Here is a 17,116-nt window from a genome sequence, read left to right as displayed (position 1 = left end):
TTCTAGCTGAGGTATTTCTCAGATAGTGAGTTTGGCTTTTTGAGGGGATTTGTTTGTTTGCTGACTTAACAGTTCTGCTGTTTCTTTTCATTGCTGATTTTATCAGTAGCAAATGCTGTAGAGAAAGCAAAATATGATGTTCATAGGTACTAGTTTTCTTATCCCTCTCCTCAGACTATTTGTTTAATTGAATCCACGTAAAAGCCATGCAAAGGAAACTAGACAAATAAAGATTGTGGTTTTTTCCATTAGGTTGTCATTAATAAATAAGGCTTTGTTCTGATAAGTAGTGGAAGAATTAAGCCAGGAGGAGCAGAAAAACAAGAAATGACTTTTTGTTTTTAAGGAGTCAGGAATCCTGCATTGAGATTATTGCTAGCCTCAAGGAAGGTAGGGTAGTCCTTTCAATCTCTATAGTTTCACTGTACTGGAAAAGCTAATGAAACTTTAGCTTGGGAATGATGAGTGTCCAACAGCTGTCAGAAAACCTGTCATTAGGCATTTTCATGATTGTTGCAGTGCTGTTAGATGCCCGATGGTGGGACCCCTTGGAAGAAAGCTGAGGTACAGGGGGGAAGGTAACTTAAACTGCTATCTATGAACTTCTGAATTCATAGGTGGCTATTAGATCTATAGTACCTGTATGTTTCTGAGTAGACATCCTTTATGTATCCCTGTTCCCTTTCCTCTGGAATAACTGGTGCTTTTTAAATCGATATCAGCAGTCATTCTCTTTATCCATTCACTGTAGTCCTTTATTATGTAATTCTAAATTAGTAGTAAAAGTTTCTGGTTTTATATAAATGAATAATTGATTGCAAAGTACTTATATTTGGGGAATGTGCCTTGAATTTGTCATTTTGTTCATTAGCCACTTCATTGGTAAAATTTTAATTTCTGTTTTTAGCTTCTCTGTTACCTATGGTAGGAACTCCTCATGGATTTTCTTCTGTGAAGAAGATACAAGAATACAAGTTGTAAAACTGCTAGAAATACTTGGAAGATTCGACAGGTCTAAGGTGAAATAAAAATTTAGATATGTAACTTTCTTTTGAATGTGGTTGGGTGAGTTTTTCCAAGTGGAAAACATATATCTAAACAGCTTAAAATAGGGAGATAGATTTCTGTTGCTGAGGTTGAGAGCCAGGTATTTAACATGAAGTACAAATGCTTGTCTAGCTGTTGAAGAACTATTAAAATCAAACAGAGAAACCATTTTTTCTGTGGGTATCCTGAAAATGATGTACCATCAATAAAAAGATGAATATAGTCTGCTGTGTGGTTCCCTCTCCCCATTTTCCTGTCTGTCATCAGTTCTGATTATCATCACACAGAATGACTGATGTTAGTCTGTCTCTCATCTAATATAGTAAGGTATTTTGTATGCATTCTGTTTCTGAACTGTGTTGGTGATAAGTTTTCTGTACCTGCTGGAAAACAAAACAACACCAAAGGATTTGAAGAACAAAAAGAAAAGTGTAGCTACCAAGAAACAAAGTAAATTTGGCAATGCAACCGACATGAAAGGTGTTAATATTTAGAATTTTCAGTGTTCAGAAAACAAATCACCTTGGTGTCAGCCTGTATTAAAAGAAACAAAAATCTCCTTTGTGAAATATGTTCTGCCTCTTTATTGCAACTCTGCTTCAGGACTCACTTTAGCATATTTACTTCTTTTGCAGGCACGTGGCCTTGCAATGTCTTCTCACAATTCTTTTCTAAAATGGGAATAATGATTATTCAAAGATCTTACCTTTTTAAACACTTGGCCTTCGGAATGGCTGACTGAATATATTCAGACCCTTGGAATATCCATTTTTCTTTTTTTTTCCTGTTTCAGAAACACCTACTCCTAATTGACATTCTCAGAATAGAAAAATGAACATTTTTTCTAGATGCTACCCTTTTGCTGGTTTTAGTCTCTCCCTTGCGTTACATGCAGATTCTGTTAAAATAACGAATTATGTTCCAGCCTGAATTAAAAGGAAACTAAAATGTTTGCTTTTGTACATAGTAATTGTCATCTTAGTGTAACAGTCCATAACTGATTCCTTATATACAGTAGTAATCCATCAGTCACAAAATTTGAGGTGAGTTACACCAGAACAAGCTCATTCATTATATGTTTTAAAATATCAGCAGTCTCCATAATAAAAAGTTGGTATACAGTAATCTCAGTAAAAGGTGTACAATGACCATGTGAATACGTGGTGAATCTGTTGCTCTTCAATCTAGATATGTAGAGATTAGTAGCAGAGCTATTGAGACTGATATGAATGTAATATTGAATGTACTATTGAGTGAAAACAGATATATCAAAGCCTCTTAAGAGACCATGGAGGAATGTTAAGAGAATGATTTGCATTGATAACCAAGAACATTATTGACTCAGTAAAACTGAAAAACAATGAGGAATATCTTATTTGCATAAAGACTTTAAGGCAAGCATTCAGATGTTGAATTATACCTGAACATCAGGAAACACATTTTTATTGTGCACACTGACTGTACATTGGCCCACATTGACCAAAGAGGAGTCTCTGTCCTTGGAGATAACTCACAAGCCATTTGGACATGGTCCTGAGCATCCTGCTTTGTAGGTGGACCTACCTGAGCAGGGCAAGTTAGACCAGGTGATCCCCAGAGGTCCCTTCACCTCTATGATTCTTTGTTTCAACAGCAGATTGATTCAATCTGTGCTTTCATAGTGGAAGATGGCAAGGTTAAACCAAATTGTATGTGCCGCTCCTCTTCCTGGCATCCTAGCAGGATGATAGACTACAGCCCCAAAGACATTCAGAATGAGTAAACCAAGTTGATGGGCAGTAATGACTTACTAGCTGTTGATACCTATAGGGTATAAAAGATACGCTTCTTTGAGAAGCGTAAGAACTCATAAAATATCTCACTAATATACAGCGATGCTGTGACAGTTGAAGTCTCCTGTCCTCTCTGTCAGACATGACCCTTTGAGTTTGGCACACTTTCCTTGGTATTTCTGAGTAAGTGGATCCAAAAGTGAGTGGGTAGAATCAACTCGATGAGCAAATTAGGTAAAGTCACCTCTACACTCCCTGAGGTCTGCTATTGAGATTTGTTGCATCACGTTCCTTCAGCTATTAAATTGTTCTAAAGGTTTTGGAGTGCTCTTATTCAAGGTAGGTCATTTTTGCCATTTTTGAAACACAGTATATTAACTGATCCAGTGGATGGTAGTTATCCACAATGGAAATCAGGTACTTTTTTTTAATTCACATTTTTCCCTATATGCAATTTGATTACTGCAATTCCTTAAGTTATTTTATAAGTTCATTTGCATATAACTAATCCAATCTTGTTAAGACAGCCTGCACAGATTGACTTGTCCTACATATCTGGGTAGTAAATAAACAGTGTTAGGAACCAATAAGCTTGGAGAGCTTTGGCTGTAACTTGTAATGTCTTCACAGTGATATGTGACTTAAAATTGCCAGAAATAATACTGTGTGAAAGCCTGTGGAGTGTGTATGTATGGGTTTAATTACAGAGAAAGGAAAGTAGGGTTGTCTTTTTTTTTTAATCCATAGATTGTTTTCATGTAAAAATTAACACCCAGAATTAAGATAACTAAAATTTTTTTTTCACTCTGTAGCATAACAAATTAGACTGGAAGAGTCCAGAAAAAAAAATTCTGCAGATGGTATCATTGCATTAAAATGTTACTATTTATTAACTGTTTCTGAAACAGAACAGTATGGTTGTGTTATGAACATTTTGAAGTCTTGGAGGCCCTAAAAGAATTTTAAAATGGTGTGCACAAATGCTTCTAAGGAATTTTTGTAATACTTTCAAGGCAGTCATCTTTGTGCATAAAAAATAATGTTTGCCCATTTTCATTTGCCTCACAGCATTTTGTTTACTTTTAATGCTGTAGTGAACACTTGAATCCTTCAGTAAAGTAAGGAGAAAACAGAGCCTGTTGTTATTGAAGATCTAAATTATAGGCTGTGTGTAGATACTGCATAGAAAGGTTTGTTAACCACCATGAAAGTGATTAAGAAAACAGTGGAAAAAAATGCCCAACTTTATCTCCTCTATGTCAATATGTGTGTAGTGTTAGTTTACCTTTACTGTTTCCTCAATAAATTGCAGAAACTGTCAGCCTTAGGAGGCACATAGGAACAAGTTTTCAGCATTTATGTTACCTGAAGAAATCACTACTCAAGTACGAGATACATTTGACTTGTATTGAGAGTAACCGATCGAAGAAGAGGGCAGAACTATGCGGAATTCATGGAAAATGCACTCAACACATTACACACATATATACACGTTACACTTGCATCAGTCCCTTGGAGAGTCAGTGTTCCTGGCAGGAGTGGCATCCCATATTTTTGGCTCATGTTGCTTATATGGGTCCTGACCGTCCTTGCAGGTGGGGGTTCTTGAAGCAGGCAGCACCCAATAGCTTTGAGTTGGTGTGTGTGGCAAGACAAGCATTCCTGGTAGCACCTGAGGGCTGCCTTTTATTGCCTTTTGGGGAGCCAGGGTGAGTCCTGGCTTGCTGACGGGGAGGTTGCCAGGCTGAATGTCCTATGGGACAGCCATAGTCTTGCCAGGCTCAGCTGAGTTTGGCTGGAGGTGTCTCCTGGTGCCCAGACCTCTCTTCTGTTTGCTGCCTGCTGTGCCCTGGCTAAATCTCATTTGTCACTTCTTGTTGACTCTGGTGAGCTATAAAACTTAGTCTATATAGCAGCATCTGCTTAGATTGGCTACTGAGGCACAAGATCCTCTTGAGGTTAGACTGGGTTTTTTAGGTCAGATGTTCTGTAGGGGAATTGAACTAGACAATCTAAAGAGGCCCCTTCTAACCTTAACTATTCTATGATTCTGGGATTTCAGTGTTGTTTGAACAAGTGAAATCAAGGGCATATGCTGGAGTTTGAAAATACAGCCTATAGTTGAATTCAGAGAACTACCTTTAGTTTCATTTCTTACCAAGTACTTTTTTTTCCAGGTTATTTATTGTGAACAGTATGCTTCCCTTGTTTTTGTTTTCAGGTTTGCTTTATTCAGCATGAATGCAGTCATCATCTTTACTAAAAGGATGCTGTAGATGAACCAAATTGTTTCTTAATTTTCTTTACAGGAGTGGTTTTTAGGTAAAGCATTATATGATGAAGAATCTACAATAATTCACCATTATGCCTTTGCTGAAAATCCAACAGTCTTTAAATTTCCAGATTTTGCTGCTGGTTGGGCACTTAGCATTCCACTTGTTAACAAGTAAGAACTGAATTTTTAATCCCTTCCTACTTATTGATAGTTATTAAGAATGCTTGGTTTATACAATTTTTCTAGATGCTAATCAGTATTATCTTATTGTGTTATGATTTCACATGGATTGATGTTTTCTATAAAAGATGAAGGTATTCCTGCAGTAAGGTTGAAGATCTGTTGCAGATCATGTAGATATGCAGAGTCAAATTTTTTCAGCTGTCTTTGAATTGAAGCTTCTGATTGCAGCTTAGCTATGATAGCTTGGGATGTACTCAACCAGTGCACGCTGGTGCACTGGTTTCTCATGGCTTTGACTTCAGAGCCTACACTGAACTTTTGCTGCTGCCCCCTATATTAACAGCACTCACACTGATACGTATCAGTCTGCTTTGAGGAGCTAAGGTGCATAGGTAGACATTCAGCCAGGCACAGTAATGTAAAACTAGCTCTGGGCATGCCTACATAGACTTGTGCTCCCACTATAACCTTAGCCAGAAAATTCTCCTTTGATAAAATTGCATTTTTTCATTGTTTGATATATTCCAAGCATAATTATTATAAACACTTAAGAAGTCATTGTTAGACAAAGGTACAGAAATAGATTTTCTGTGCATGTGATTTATTTTGCTTTGCTCTGCCTATGTCATCTAATTAATAGTTGACCAGTACTAGTCATTCAACTAGTTCAATACCATATTTTGTAATTTAAAAAATTTATTCTCCCCCAGACAGTGGTTTTATTCCTGGATCTTAGAGTGACTGCGTTGCCCTCTAGAAGTGTTTCCCATGTTGTAGAGACAAACTATGTGTTTACTTCACATTAGGTGCTTTCAAAGGAGATTTCAAGTTCATAGATTTCAGAAGTTGAATGCACCTTACTGTAGCAAGGATTGATGTTTTCAAAAATTGAAAGTACCTGAACACTATTCTTTGGAATACACAAAGAAGAGAATATTGTCTGAAGTTTGAGATGCTGATCAATATTGAGCTTCAAATGTACTGCTGCTTTTAATTTGTTGAGAATGTACATTTACTCCAGGTGAGAACTTTTTTTTTAGGGCAGGAAAAATGTGTCAAAATGTGTGTGCTGAAAATTAATATTAACATCATGACACTGGGCTCAGATGAAAAAAAATTAATACGATAAAGAAATATAAGTTGCTTCTTGAGGCAATAACTACAGAAATGTGATTTATTATTTTTCCCCTTATAAAATGGTCAGTAATATACCATTTTCCAGTAATATACATTTTCCTGCAAACACTAGTGATTGATTTTTTTTATATGTCTGTGTAAATTTCTTCATCTTTAATTGTATAGGCTTGCGAAGAAGTTGAAGAGCGAACCACTGAAGTCAGACTTTACAATAGATTTAAAGCATGAGGTAGGAAGTGATGTGATGAAAAAATATATAAAGTTATATATTTGAATGATGATAAATCAAAATGGAAATATGCCATTTTTCTTAAACATTGCTAGAAAGTTTGACTGCAATAGCATGTTTGATTTCTTTCCCTTTCTTTAAAATATTGTAATACTTTAAAATTATATTTTAAGCATAGAGGAATTCATTAATAAAATTGCATTCATATATGAATGCGTGCGTGATTGTATACAATAAGGTATATTCTAAGGCTTGCTCTGTAACGAAGGAGAGACTTGCAATTCGTGAAGCATAAGCTGAGGTGAACAGTATCTCAGGTACTAGCCAGCCTCACTCACTTTCTAAATCAGATTGTCAGAGCTAAATATGGTGGGGTTTGCCCTAAATAGTCTGAGGATTCCAACTGTTGTGTGAACAATCAGTGCTGCAATTTGCAGCATGGAAGTCTGCAACTGTTATTTTTTGTCTCTGGTTTGCAAGAGCTTCAACAGGTTGTCACTAGGTATTTCAGACTCTGACTGAAACATGAGAACAAAGGAGTGGGGGGTGGATCTGGAAGAGTATCAGTGCTACTTTTTCTGAAGCTTTTTTATTTTTTTCTGCATTCAGAATATTTGTGTAGCACAGGGTTTTGTACTGTGTTTAGTTTTTTCACCCAAGTGAACTCCTGAACCAGGATAGAAGAGGAGGATGAATCTGGAATAAGCTTGTTGATTTTGGCCTGAAATTGGGTGATATTGAATTAGTTTTAAATATTTTAAAACTCTTGAAAGTCAGCTATGAATTATGGTTCTGGTCCTGAAGAAAACCCACCTTGCTTAAAACCACTGCTGCTGTTTCAGATCTTGTAGTGGTTATAAACCTCCTCATTTATAACATAAATCTACAGTGTATTTATAGAGTATAGATTTGTAGCATATTTAAATGAATTTGGGTTTGTGGCAACACCATTCTTTCACATAGTTTCCCCTTCTTGACTGATGTATTTCTCATTAGCATTAGGACCTCTCAGCTTTCATTTTGCTACATGAACAAGACAACAAGCTGTTTCTTTCCTCTTGTTTTTTTCTAAATGCAAGACCTCAGGCTTCACACTCTTAATCTTTTTTTTTTGTAAGACAAAGTCATTATTATATTCCCAATATTCCAGTCTACCTCAGCACTGACAAAGTCTCTAAACAGTGTCATAAGAAAGATCATTAAGAAACCTCTCTTTTATGTGCCACAGATTGCTTAATGAAAAACAATTGATCACTCGACCAGCAAAATTACTTCCATCCACTTCTCATTCTGTTAGCAGGTTTTTGCATATGTTTCATTTCAAATTTATTGCCATTGATAACCTAATTCAGCCCTGTAATTATTCTTTCTGCACAGCCTCGTCTCCCTAGAAACAGTTCCATTTCCCCTCATTGATTTTATAAATCACCAGCTTCTCCCTCTTAAATAATTTTTATCTCTACGTCCTTCTTGTGTGAATCAAGGTTGACAACAAATCAAAGGATATAATTTGTGATCTTTAATGATTGTGTGTAATGTTTAAGTTTATGAAGGATGAGAAATGTTTTGAGAAATGTTTTAAGAAATATTTTAGGTTGATAGAGTCCTAATAACATATGCCTCTAGTCTTTGGTATTTTATTGTGCTCTGTATCCTTTTCTTTTTCTTTTTTCCCATAACATTTATATCACTTCCCTATCTCTCAGATGCGGTAAAGGATTTTTGTCATGCTGCTCATTTGTAGGTTGTTGTTTAGACTTTTTTAACTATATAATATCTAGCATATTCCTTGATGCTTATTCAAAGCTGGAAGAAAAAATTGATTTTTTGTATGTCTAACACTAGATTTGAACTAGAACTAAGACTATTCTTGTCTTTTTATAGTAAATCCATTTCCATTGTTCTAGTAACAGTGTGTCATCTGCACTATAACCCAAAATAGCACTCTGACCTCACTTCCGAAATCAAATAGCTTTATACCATTCTAAGGCTTTCTATTGCAGATTTCATTTTCCAGGGGGAAATTTTAGCATATTGTGAATTTTCATAAATAATTAATGTTAAGTTACAGTTGTTAAATATTCCTTGTGCTGCAGGAGCACTGCTTCTTTGTTGGTTCATATGATAGACTTAACAATGAATAGCTGAATTCTGAACTAATACAGGGATGACTGGTTAAGGAGATCCAGGAGCACAAGTGATGTGTTCTCCTTTATCCTTCCAGTTTCAGGAAACGATGAGGGAAGGAACAGGAAGGGCCAGCAAACCAATACGTGGCTCTGAGCCTGGTGTCAATGGCAGAGTTTGAGGGTTTTGATTGTGGGTCAGTTTACATGACAGCAGAGCTATTGACAACAGATGGGGTACACCTGTCTCAGATGGGGTAAAGGATCTTTGCCCAGGAGTTAGCAGGGGTCATTGAGAGAGCTTTAAATTAGATTTGGAGGGGGAAAGGGATAAAACCAGGTTCACTAGAGATAGGCCTGGGGGCACCACACTGGTGTTTGAGGGACAGTATGCTAGTGAGGTCCTCCAGTCTACTGTCTCAGTGGAGGCAGAGGATGGAGATCCATGTGGCAGCAATGACAGGTTATTATTGGTGTGTTAGAAACCATGGAAGCACCTGAGTGTAGTCACATAGGAATTAGGGTTCTCCCCTCCAAAAAGTGTTGGGATCAATAGCCCAACTGAAATGCATGTACATGAATGCTCATGGCATGGGCAACAAAGAGGAGAGGCTGGAAGTCATGGCACAGCAGGAAAGCTATACATAGTTGCTGTCTCAGAAACACAGTGGGATAACTGGCTCAATTGTAGTGCTGCAATGGATGGCTATAAACTCTTCAAAAGGAATAGTCAAGGAAGGAGAGGCAGTGGGATAGTCCTCTAGGTCAGGGCTTGTCAAGTGCTTGACCATGGTGTTAATAGGATTGAGTGTTTATGGGTAATAATCAGGGGGAAGGCCAACAAGGCAGACATTCTGGTGGGATTCTGTTACAGACCCCCCCAAACAGGATGAAGAGGCAGATTAAATGTTCTGTAAGCAGCTGGGAGAAGTCTCACAGTCACTAGCCCTCATTCTCATGGGGGACTCCCACTTACCAGATGTCTGCTAGAAATACAATAGAGCAGAGAGGGAACAGTTCGAGAAGTTGCTTCCTGGCACAACCGGTGAGTGAGCACTGCTGGACCTGCTGGTGGTGAATAGAGAAGGACTGGTGGGTGATGTGATGGTTGGAGGCTCTCTTGGGCATAGTGACCACAAAATGATGGGTTTTATTCTTAGAGAAGTAAGGAGAGGGGGCAGCAGAACTACTGTCTTGGAGATACAAATGGCAGACTTTGGCCTGTTCAGGACACTGGTTGAGAAAGTCTCTTAAGAAAGTCCTGAAAGGCAAAGGAGTCCAAGAAGGCTGAACATTCTTCGGTAAGGAAATAGTGAGGTGCGGGAGCAGGTCATCTCCATGTTCCAAAAGATGAGCCACTGGGGAAGAAGAGTGGCCTTTCTGAACAGAGAGATTTGGCTGGAACTTGGAGTAAAAAGGGGAGTTTAAGACCTTTGGAAGAAGAGGCAGGGAACTCAGCAGGACCACAAGGATATCATGAGGTTATGCAGGGAGAAATGCCCAACTAGAACTTAGTCTGGCTACTGCTGTAAAAGACAACAAAAAATGTTTCTATAAATACTGTAGCAACAAAAGGAGAGCTAAGGAGAATTTCCACCCTTTATCAGATACCAGAGGGAAACATAGTGACAAAGGATGAGAAAAAAGCAGAGGTACTTAATACCTTCTTTGACCCAGTCTTTAATGGTAAGACCAATTGTTCACAGGGTACCCAGCCCCCTGAGCTGGAAGACAGGGAAAAGGAGGGGAAGTGATCAGTGATCAGCTGCTGCACCACTTAGATACACCCAAGTCGATGGGGCCAGATGGGATCCATCCAAGGGTACCAAGGGAGCTGGTGGAAGAGCTTGTCAAGCCAGTTTCCATCATTTACCAGCAGTCCTGACTTACTGGGGAGATCCCAGTGGACTGGAGGTTAGCAAATGTGACACCCATCTGCAAGAAGGGTCAGAAGAAGGATCCGTGGAGCTACAGGCCTGTCAGCCTGACTTTAGTGATGGAGCAGATCATCTTGAGTGCCATCATGTGACATATACAGGATAATGAGGGGATCAGGCCTAGCCAGCATGGGTTTGTGAAAGGCAGGTCCTGCCTTGCTGTTGTGTGTGGCTAAACGGTAGGATAAAGAACCACTTACATTCCATAATGTGAATGTGGTGACAAGGCAAAATGATAAATTTGGAGATTTATGTGTGTTTATTGGCTGCTCCTTACAGTGAGTGTATCTCTTACATGCCAATTCCCTACTCCACCTCTACTTCAAGCATGATCAACAGCATTTGTCTTAATGCATAAGCATGAGTGGCAGTTTTCTTCCATATAGTGTCCTTTCCCTTGAATACTTTGTTGAACTCGTATGCAATGCTGGATTCGTCTGTGTTTTCAGAAGCATTGCTTACTAGTGAATAATAATGTTTGTACTCACAGTTGCCGGTAGCCTGCATCTTCTCAATTGCAAGGAAGAATACAGTAATTTAAACTCTTTTCAGTGCAATCAAACTAAATGTTTTTACTTAGCAATTGAGGTGGTCAAAGGGTGTATGTGTAGTTACAACAGCACAGCTACAATCAGCAACTTACTAAAAAGTCATCGGTTAATTGTGTTCTATTATGTGACTGTGCCCTGCTGAAAATCATTCAAATCTAGAAGCTTGTTTCAAATACATAATTGTGTTCTAAACCTGATCCAGTCCTAACAGGGCATGTAACAAACTGACCTTCTATTTCGTTCCCTCTAAGTTCCAGAAATTACTATGGGCAGGTAGTTGAGATTTTCTGAGGTTCTTGAGACCTAAATGAGACAGACAGGAAAATCATAGAATCGCAGAATGGTTTGGGTTAGAAGGGACCTAAAAAATATCTAGTTCCAACCTCCATGTCATGGGCAGGGATGTCAAAAATAATCATCTATAAATTAGAAGTCTGTGACTGCTTTGATGACTTGGGCTTGTTCAGTCCATACTTAATGCTCCTGGTTCTTCTGAACAAGGAGGAGAAGGAAATATTGTGCTCTCTTAATAATAGCATAATGATCACATTATTTACTAAAAAAGGAGTTGAATTCTGGCCCTAGGCTGGGGGGCTAAAGCTAAAAGTTCCTAAGTAGGCATAAAACAATGAAAAGGAAACTCATTTTCATTGCTTTTAGTGTGTGCTGGGTCTGGCACCATATTAGAGAGGAGCACTTTGCTTGTTTTCCATTCAAGAGTCATTGGGAATATGTGTAAATAGTATGAGAAACAGAAACTAGAACCCAGGACTAATTTTGTTCCATTGGAGAAGTGTCATTCCTCCTGTAAATTCCAGTTGAGTTAGATATAAGTAAACCTGGAAACCAGATTTCCTACATCTTGAGTATATGTTCAAACAACTCATAGAATTTCTTCTATAGCAAAAATATTACATGTTGGCTCTAGAAACATGAACAAGAAGTAAGGTATCCAACTAGTTGATTCACTAAGGGACAAGTCTTCTACAGCATTCCATATTCTTCACTTTTCCTGTTAAGTTTGCCTTGTAATATGATTTCTTTGCATGCCCTGAATATTTTTATACAGTGTCATTACTGATATAAATGTTACCTGTTTTGACAGATTGCCCTGTACATTTGGCAGAAAGGGGAAGGACCACATCTTACTCCAGTGCCTGAGTTCTGCACAGATGATATGAATTCATATAAAGTTGATTATTGTGCAACAACATTCAGTAATTTTCTGCCACTTTGTGTAAGTACCATATTTTAAATATCATTCACTTAGTAAATGTAAAATACGTAATAAAATGCATAATACTCGACTTCAGAAATCTCAAAATTTAAGAAAATATTTTTCAATGAGTTAAAAAAGACTTAACAAAGTAGTTTGTTCTGGATATTTCCTAGCAATTAATATTGCAAATGCTTTAATGGGTCTTTCTACCACAATGTTTGATCAGCACATGATCTGTAAAGTATTTACCCTTGCACTTCTGTGAGATACTGAAGTATAGATGATCGTAATACAGTATTTGTTGCCCTAAAGTACAACCCATCTCTTCCACCTCTAGGAGAATACATTTGTGTTATTATGACTTAAGTGTTACTGGAGGCCAAAAAGTGTTCCGTGCTTCCAGGAGAGAGAAATTCTAGGTGCCAAAAATGTTAATAAATAAAAGTGGTCAAATGGTTTATTACAACTGAGAAAATTAAAAGATATTTAGTGTGTAGCATTTAATCTACTTTTTCCAAGTGTGATACAATTTAACATGTTCTCATAGTGATTAATTTAAAAGAAATTAAAAAAACATTCTTTTTCAGACTTAGTTCATCAAGTTCTTGTATTAATTTTCTTTTCCTAATGATAAGTGTTTTAGTTCATGTTCGAGTTCTTTATCGATGAAAAATGTATTTCAATTATGTTATTTCAGGAATTTTAAACAACCAGTGACTTTTTTTCAATAGATAAAAATGTACTTCCTAATGTATTACTAGTACACTATTCTGTTTGATATGCTATACAATGAAAAGGTATTATCTCTTTTATTATATGTATGGACGTGCATATCCTGTAAAGTATTACAGGCAGAGCCTGCACTTAAAGATTATGTTTTGTTCTGTTCATATAGGGAGAACCAGTGAAAAAGGAAGACATTTTTGTTGCTGTAAAAACATGTCGAAAATTTCATGATGACAGAAGTAAGTTGTTGAATGGTCAAGGTACTAGATTTATGCAATATAGTTCATTAAATGAATATCTGAAAAACAAGCTGATCTTTGCTGTCTCTGTAGCTCTTGAGACTAATATTTGCAAAATCAGCTTGAAAACAGGAAAGTTTCAGAATTATAAACAGCTTATTCTTTAGACAGAATTTTTTTGCTGTTCAGAGTCCTCAGGAGTGCTGTCAAACATTTGAGATGAAAAGTTGTGGTTGTTTGATGTTTCATCATTAGTGATTCTTGGCAAAAAACTTGAAATTTAATATCTAAATTAAAATATGCATGGAGTTAGCTTAAGTTGTAAATTGGAGCTCTTGCAATATTAATTAATATAGCAGCTATTAATATCCTTCAGTGACTTTGCCCCAGATAATTGGTTCACTTCTGTCCTTTGTACTAGCAGTGACAATTGTGCAGCTCTATGGTGACTGATTTAGAAATCTGAACAAGCTGAAAGGTCCCTCATCTCCTCCTTCCTTTTGTACTGCCCTCCTCTCCGGTAAAAGATTGAGCAGCTTATGTTGTCATATTCCTTCTGGCTGTTGTCACACTATGCAATTCGATGTGCACATGTGTTTTATAATGCTTCCAATGGGAAATTTTGTAGATATTTGGTCATATGTAGTACTTTGTCCAACCTGTGACCCAGATTAAGAATCTCCCAAGTGTGTGAAACGCTATGGCATGTTTTTGAAATTGTAGTGTTATACAAGGAATGATAATCACCAAAAAAATAGGACTTTGATATCCATGCTAAGAACAACAAAAAGAAAACCTAGCACCACCCAATAAGATACATGCAGTGAGCATTAACTTCCTTCTCATAGGCATGGAAAATAAAGACACAGAGAGACACTCAGCGTCAGCTAATACATAATAATGCTCAGATAAGTTAAGCTAGATCAAGTATTGCAGGAAAAATTCTAAATTCTAAATCCACTGATTTAGCAGAAGACACTCTACTTACTAGATGCCACCTACCAGTGCATTCTAGTTTACTTCTAGACATTTGTTAATAAAGAAATTCAGGAATAGATTTATTTCCAGGAATTTGAGTTTTGTGTGCTCTTTAATACTGCAGGTGCATAATATTGTCACCATTAGGCTTAGTTTGTTTATAAGCATAATTTAAAGTAATTATAATTGACAAAAAAATTGAAAATTAAGTAATGGTTAGAACCTGTACCAAATTGGGGGGGGAGGGTTGCCACATGTATTGTCAGAGGACAGGATGAAGAGAAAAGCTCTTTTCTTAACTAAGTCTGGTTAAAAGCAGATGGCTTTTTTTTATAAGAAGATTAATGAATTATTATTTTTAATGCTACTGCACTTGAAGACACATTTGTAGTATTTTAATAACCTAATCATTAGGCTATCTTTAAAGTAGCTTTTGACAAAACAAAATTGACTGTCCTGTAATCGGAGTTCACTGAAGAGTTCTCCTTTCTGGATCCATGTTTATTTTCTTACATCAAAATTTGAAAAAAATCAAAACAAAACAACCTAGAAAGTCAGACAATAACATAAGGCTTCAAAAAGATAACGTAAACATCCTTCAGGAAACAGCTGTTGAAGACTGAGGAAAATTCTTGAACTTTCCTCACAGCTTCCAGTGTTATGCAGTAGAGGATAATCTTGCTCAAGATTTTGAAAGATTAATGAATGCCAGCTTCAGAGAGCTCTTTTTACCTGGTAAGTCATTCTTTATTGTATGCCAAAAACTACATTAGTGCAGCTTTTAAGCTTGGAAATTGATGTGCTTTTAAAAGCAGCTAAATTTTACCTCAGAATTTACTTCAGATACAGCTCTTCTTACACATAGCATACGTAGTTATAAAAGAAATTTTCAAGACTGCAAACATGGATCAAGGTTCTAGAAACTGCACAGATAAAATGTCATTAAGAGCATAGAGCTGACCTTCTATAAATACCTCTAGTGGTATTAAAATTTTTGTGTGATCACAAGTATTAATACATTGATAAATATTTGCATTAGCATCTAGCCCAAAATTTCATATAGTTGTTTCTTCTTTGGAAGATACAAGTTGCTGGAAATGACGAAGTATTGTGGGATTCAATTTACAGTAGACATTAGTCTAGTGGTGACACTTCCATCAAGACAAGCAAGGAAAAGAGAAAGACACTTTAGCTAGTAGCCCCCTTGCTAGACCATTTAACTGAGGTGAGGTTCAAGTCCTTGCTTCAGTGAACATACTTCATTTATATGCAGAAGGGGACTCACTCCACTGAAGAAATTGAGAGGCTCAGTCTGTAATAGCAAATATTTCAGTATGTTAAAGCACCCTGTTGAGTTTCTGGTCCTTGTTTGGAGAAAGGTAAAACAACCTTTACAGATGTGTCTCTTCTACCAGGTGAAGGTTGGACACTTTTGTATATCTGTGATACTTCTGTTCTGGGGCCTTGTTTTCTGAAAGCTTTCAGGTTTTGTTCTTCTAAGAGACATTTTTAAGTAGAACATTTCCACAAAATAAGAAAATAATTTCCTGCCTACTTGTTTTCTTAATCTAGTTGAAAAAAAAAGTTTACTCTGCCAATTAGTGCCTGATTATGCAGTGTTATATGATGTAATGTGACTTTTTATTACATAGGAGGTAGAGTTAATGCTTTGTGAAATTCCTGGCTTTGCATTCAAAACTCTGCTATAAAGTTGTATGAATACATTTTTTTGTGCATAATTCCCTTTGTTTTTTTAATGAAAAAAAATGAGAACACTTTTACATTTCTTTAAAAACTTTTAAAAGCGGGATGGACCATTGCACACTGCTACGGAAATGATTTTTTTTCCAAATATTAAAGCCTTTCCATTAGTGCATTGAGTTCCTGTTACTCTGTCTTAACACTAAAATGAAATAAAAGGTAACTTATCAAATTGACTATTGGTCAATCAAGAGTAATTAATCCTTCAAGTTCTTGTGTGGTTAGAGTACAGGGAAGTGAGCAAGTAGGTATGCAGCAAACATCAAATTAGGCGATGGATGATTCTAGCAAGAGACTAAAATGAATTGTTCACAAGCATCAAAGTTATATAACAGCAAAGGGAAGTTATATGAATATTTCCTCCATTTAGAGCACTAGCTGCTACCAGTGAGACCTCCTGGATGGTGTCAGAGAACATAAAGCATAGAAACAATGACAGCAGAATGCACAGTGTTTCAGAGTACTTGCTCATCTAAGGTCTGACCACTTAATTTTTAAGATGGAAAAGTGATCATTATTTTAATCTGATAGTTTTCTTCCAAACACCCTGCAGATGGTTGGGGTTTTTTTGTGTTACATTCACTTCTGGATGTAATTTAAACATTCACAACACCATTGTTAGCATTTTGTGTGATCAATTTTAAATGTTGATGTGAAATGCCAAACTAATAAGAAAAGGGTTGCTTTTGTAGAGAAGCATTAAGCAATCCTCCTTTGAACAGAATCTCCATGGGATCAAAATTGGTTGTGTGATATTTATAAATTACACAAATATTTTTATTTATAAATAAATAATAAATATTTATACAGGATAAATAATAATATATAATAATAATAATTATTTATAACAGGAATGTTTATAAAATGCTCTGTGAGTGTGTCTCCATAGATGGGTGCTTTTGAGCATAAATATGACGTTGCTGTCAGATAGGATGT

At 36.6% G+C, this 17,116-nt stretch overlaps 1 protein-coding gene across 1 annotated transcript in view; it reads left to right on the top strand.

Moving 5' to 3' along the window:
• B3GLCT (beta 3-glucosyltransferase) overlaps positions 1-17,116 on the top strand; it is a 56,375-nt gene that overhangs the window by 29,801 nt on the left and 9,458 nt on the right. The window contains exons 6-10 of the mRNA XM_027727192.2: positions 908-1,019; positions 5,129-5,265; positions 6,580-6,643; positions 12,363-12,494; positions 13,372-13,441. Coding sequence (XP_027582993.1) covers positions 908-1,019; positions 5,129-5,265; positions 6,580-6,643; positions 12,363-12,494; positions 13,372-13,441 — 515 coding nt within the window. The remainder of the gene's footprint in view (positions 1-907; positions 1,020-5,128; positions 5,266-6,579; positions 6,644-12,362; positions 12,495-13,371; positions 13,442-17,116) is intronic.

Source organism: Pipra filicauda, unplaced genomic scaffold (assembly GCF_003945595.2).
Source record: "Pipra filicauda isolate LSUMZ 115617 unplaced genomic scaffold, ASM394559v2 scaffold50_size3627746_pilon, whole genome shotgun sequence".
NCBI classification, from domain to species: Eukaryota; Metazoa; Chordata; class Aves; order Passeriformes; family Pipridae; genus Pipra; species Pipra filicauda.
The sequence above is the reverse complement of the archived record's forward strand: the minus strand, read 5'-3'. Positions and strand labels throughout refer to the sequence as shown.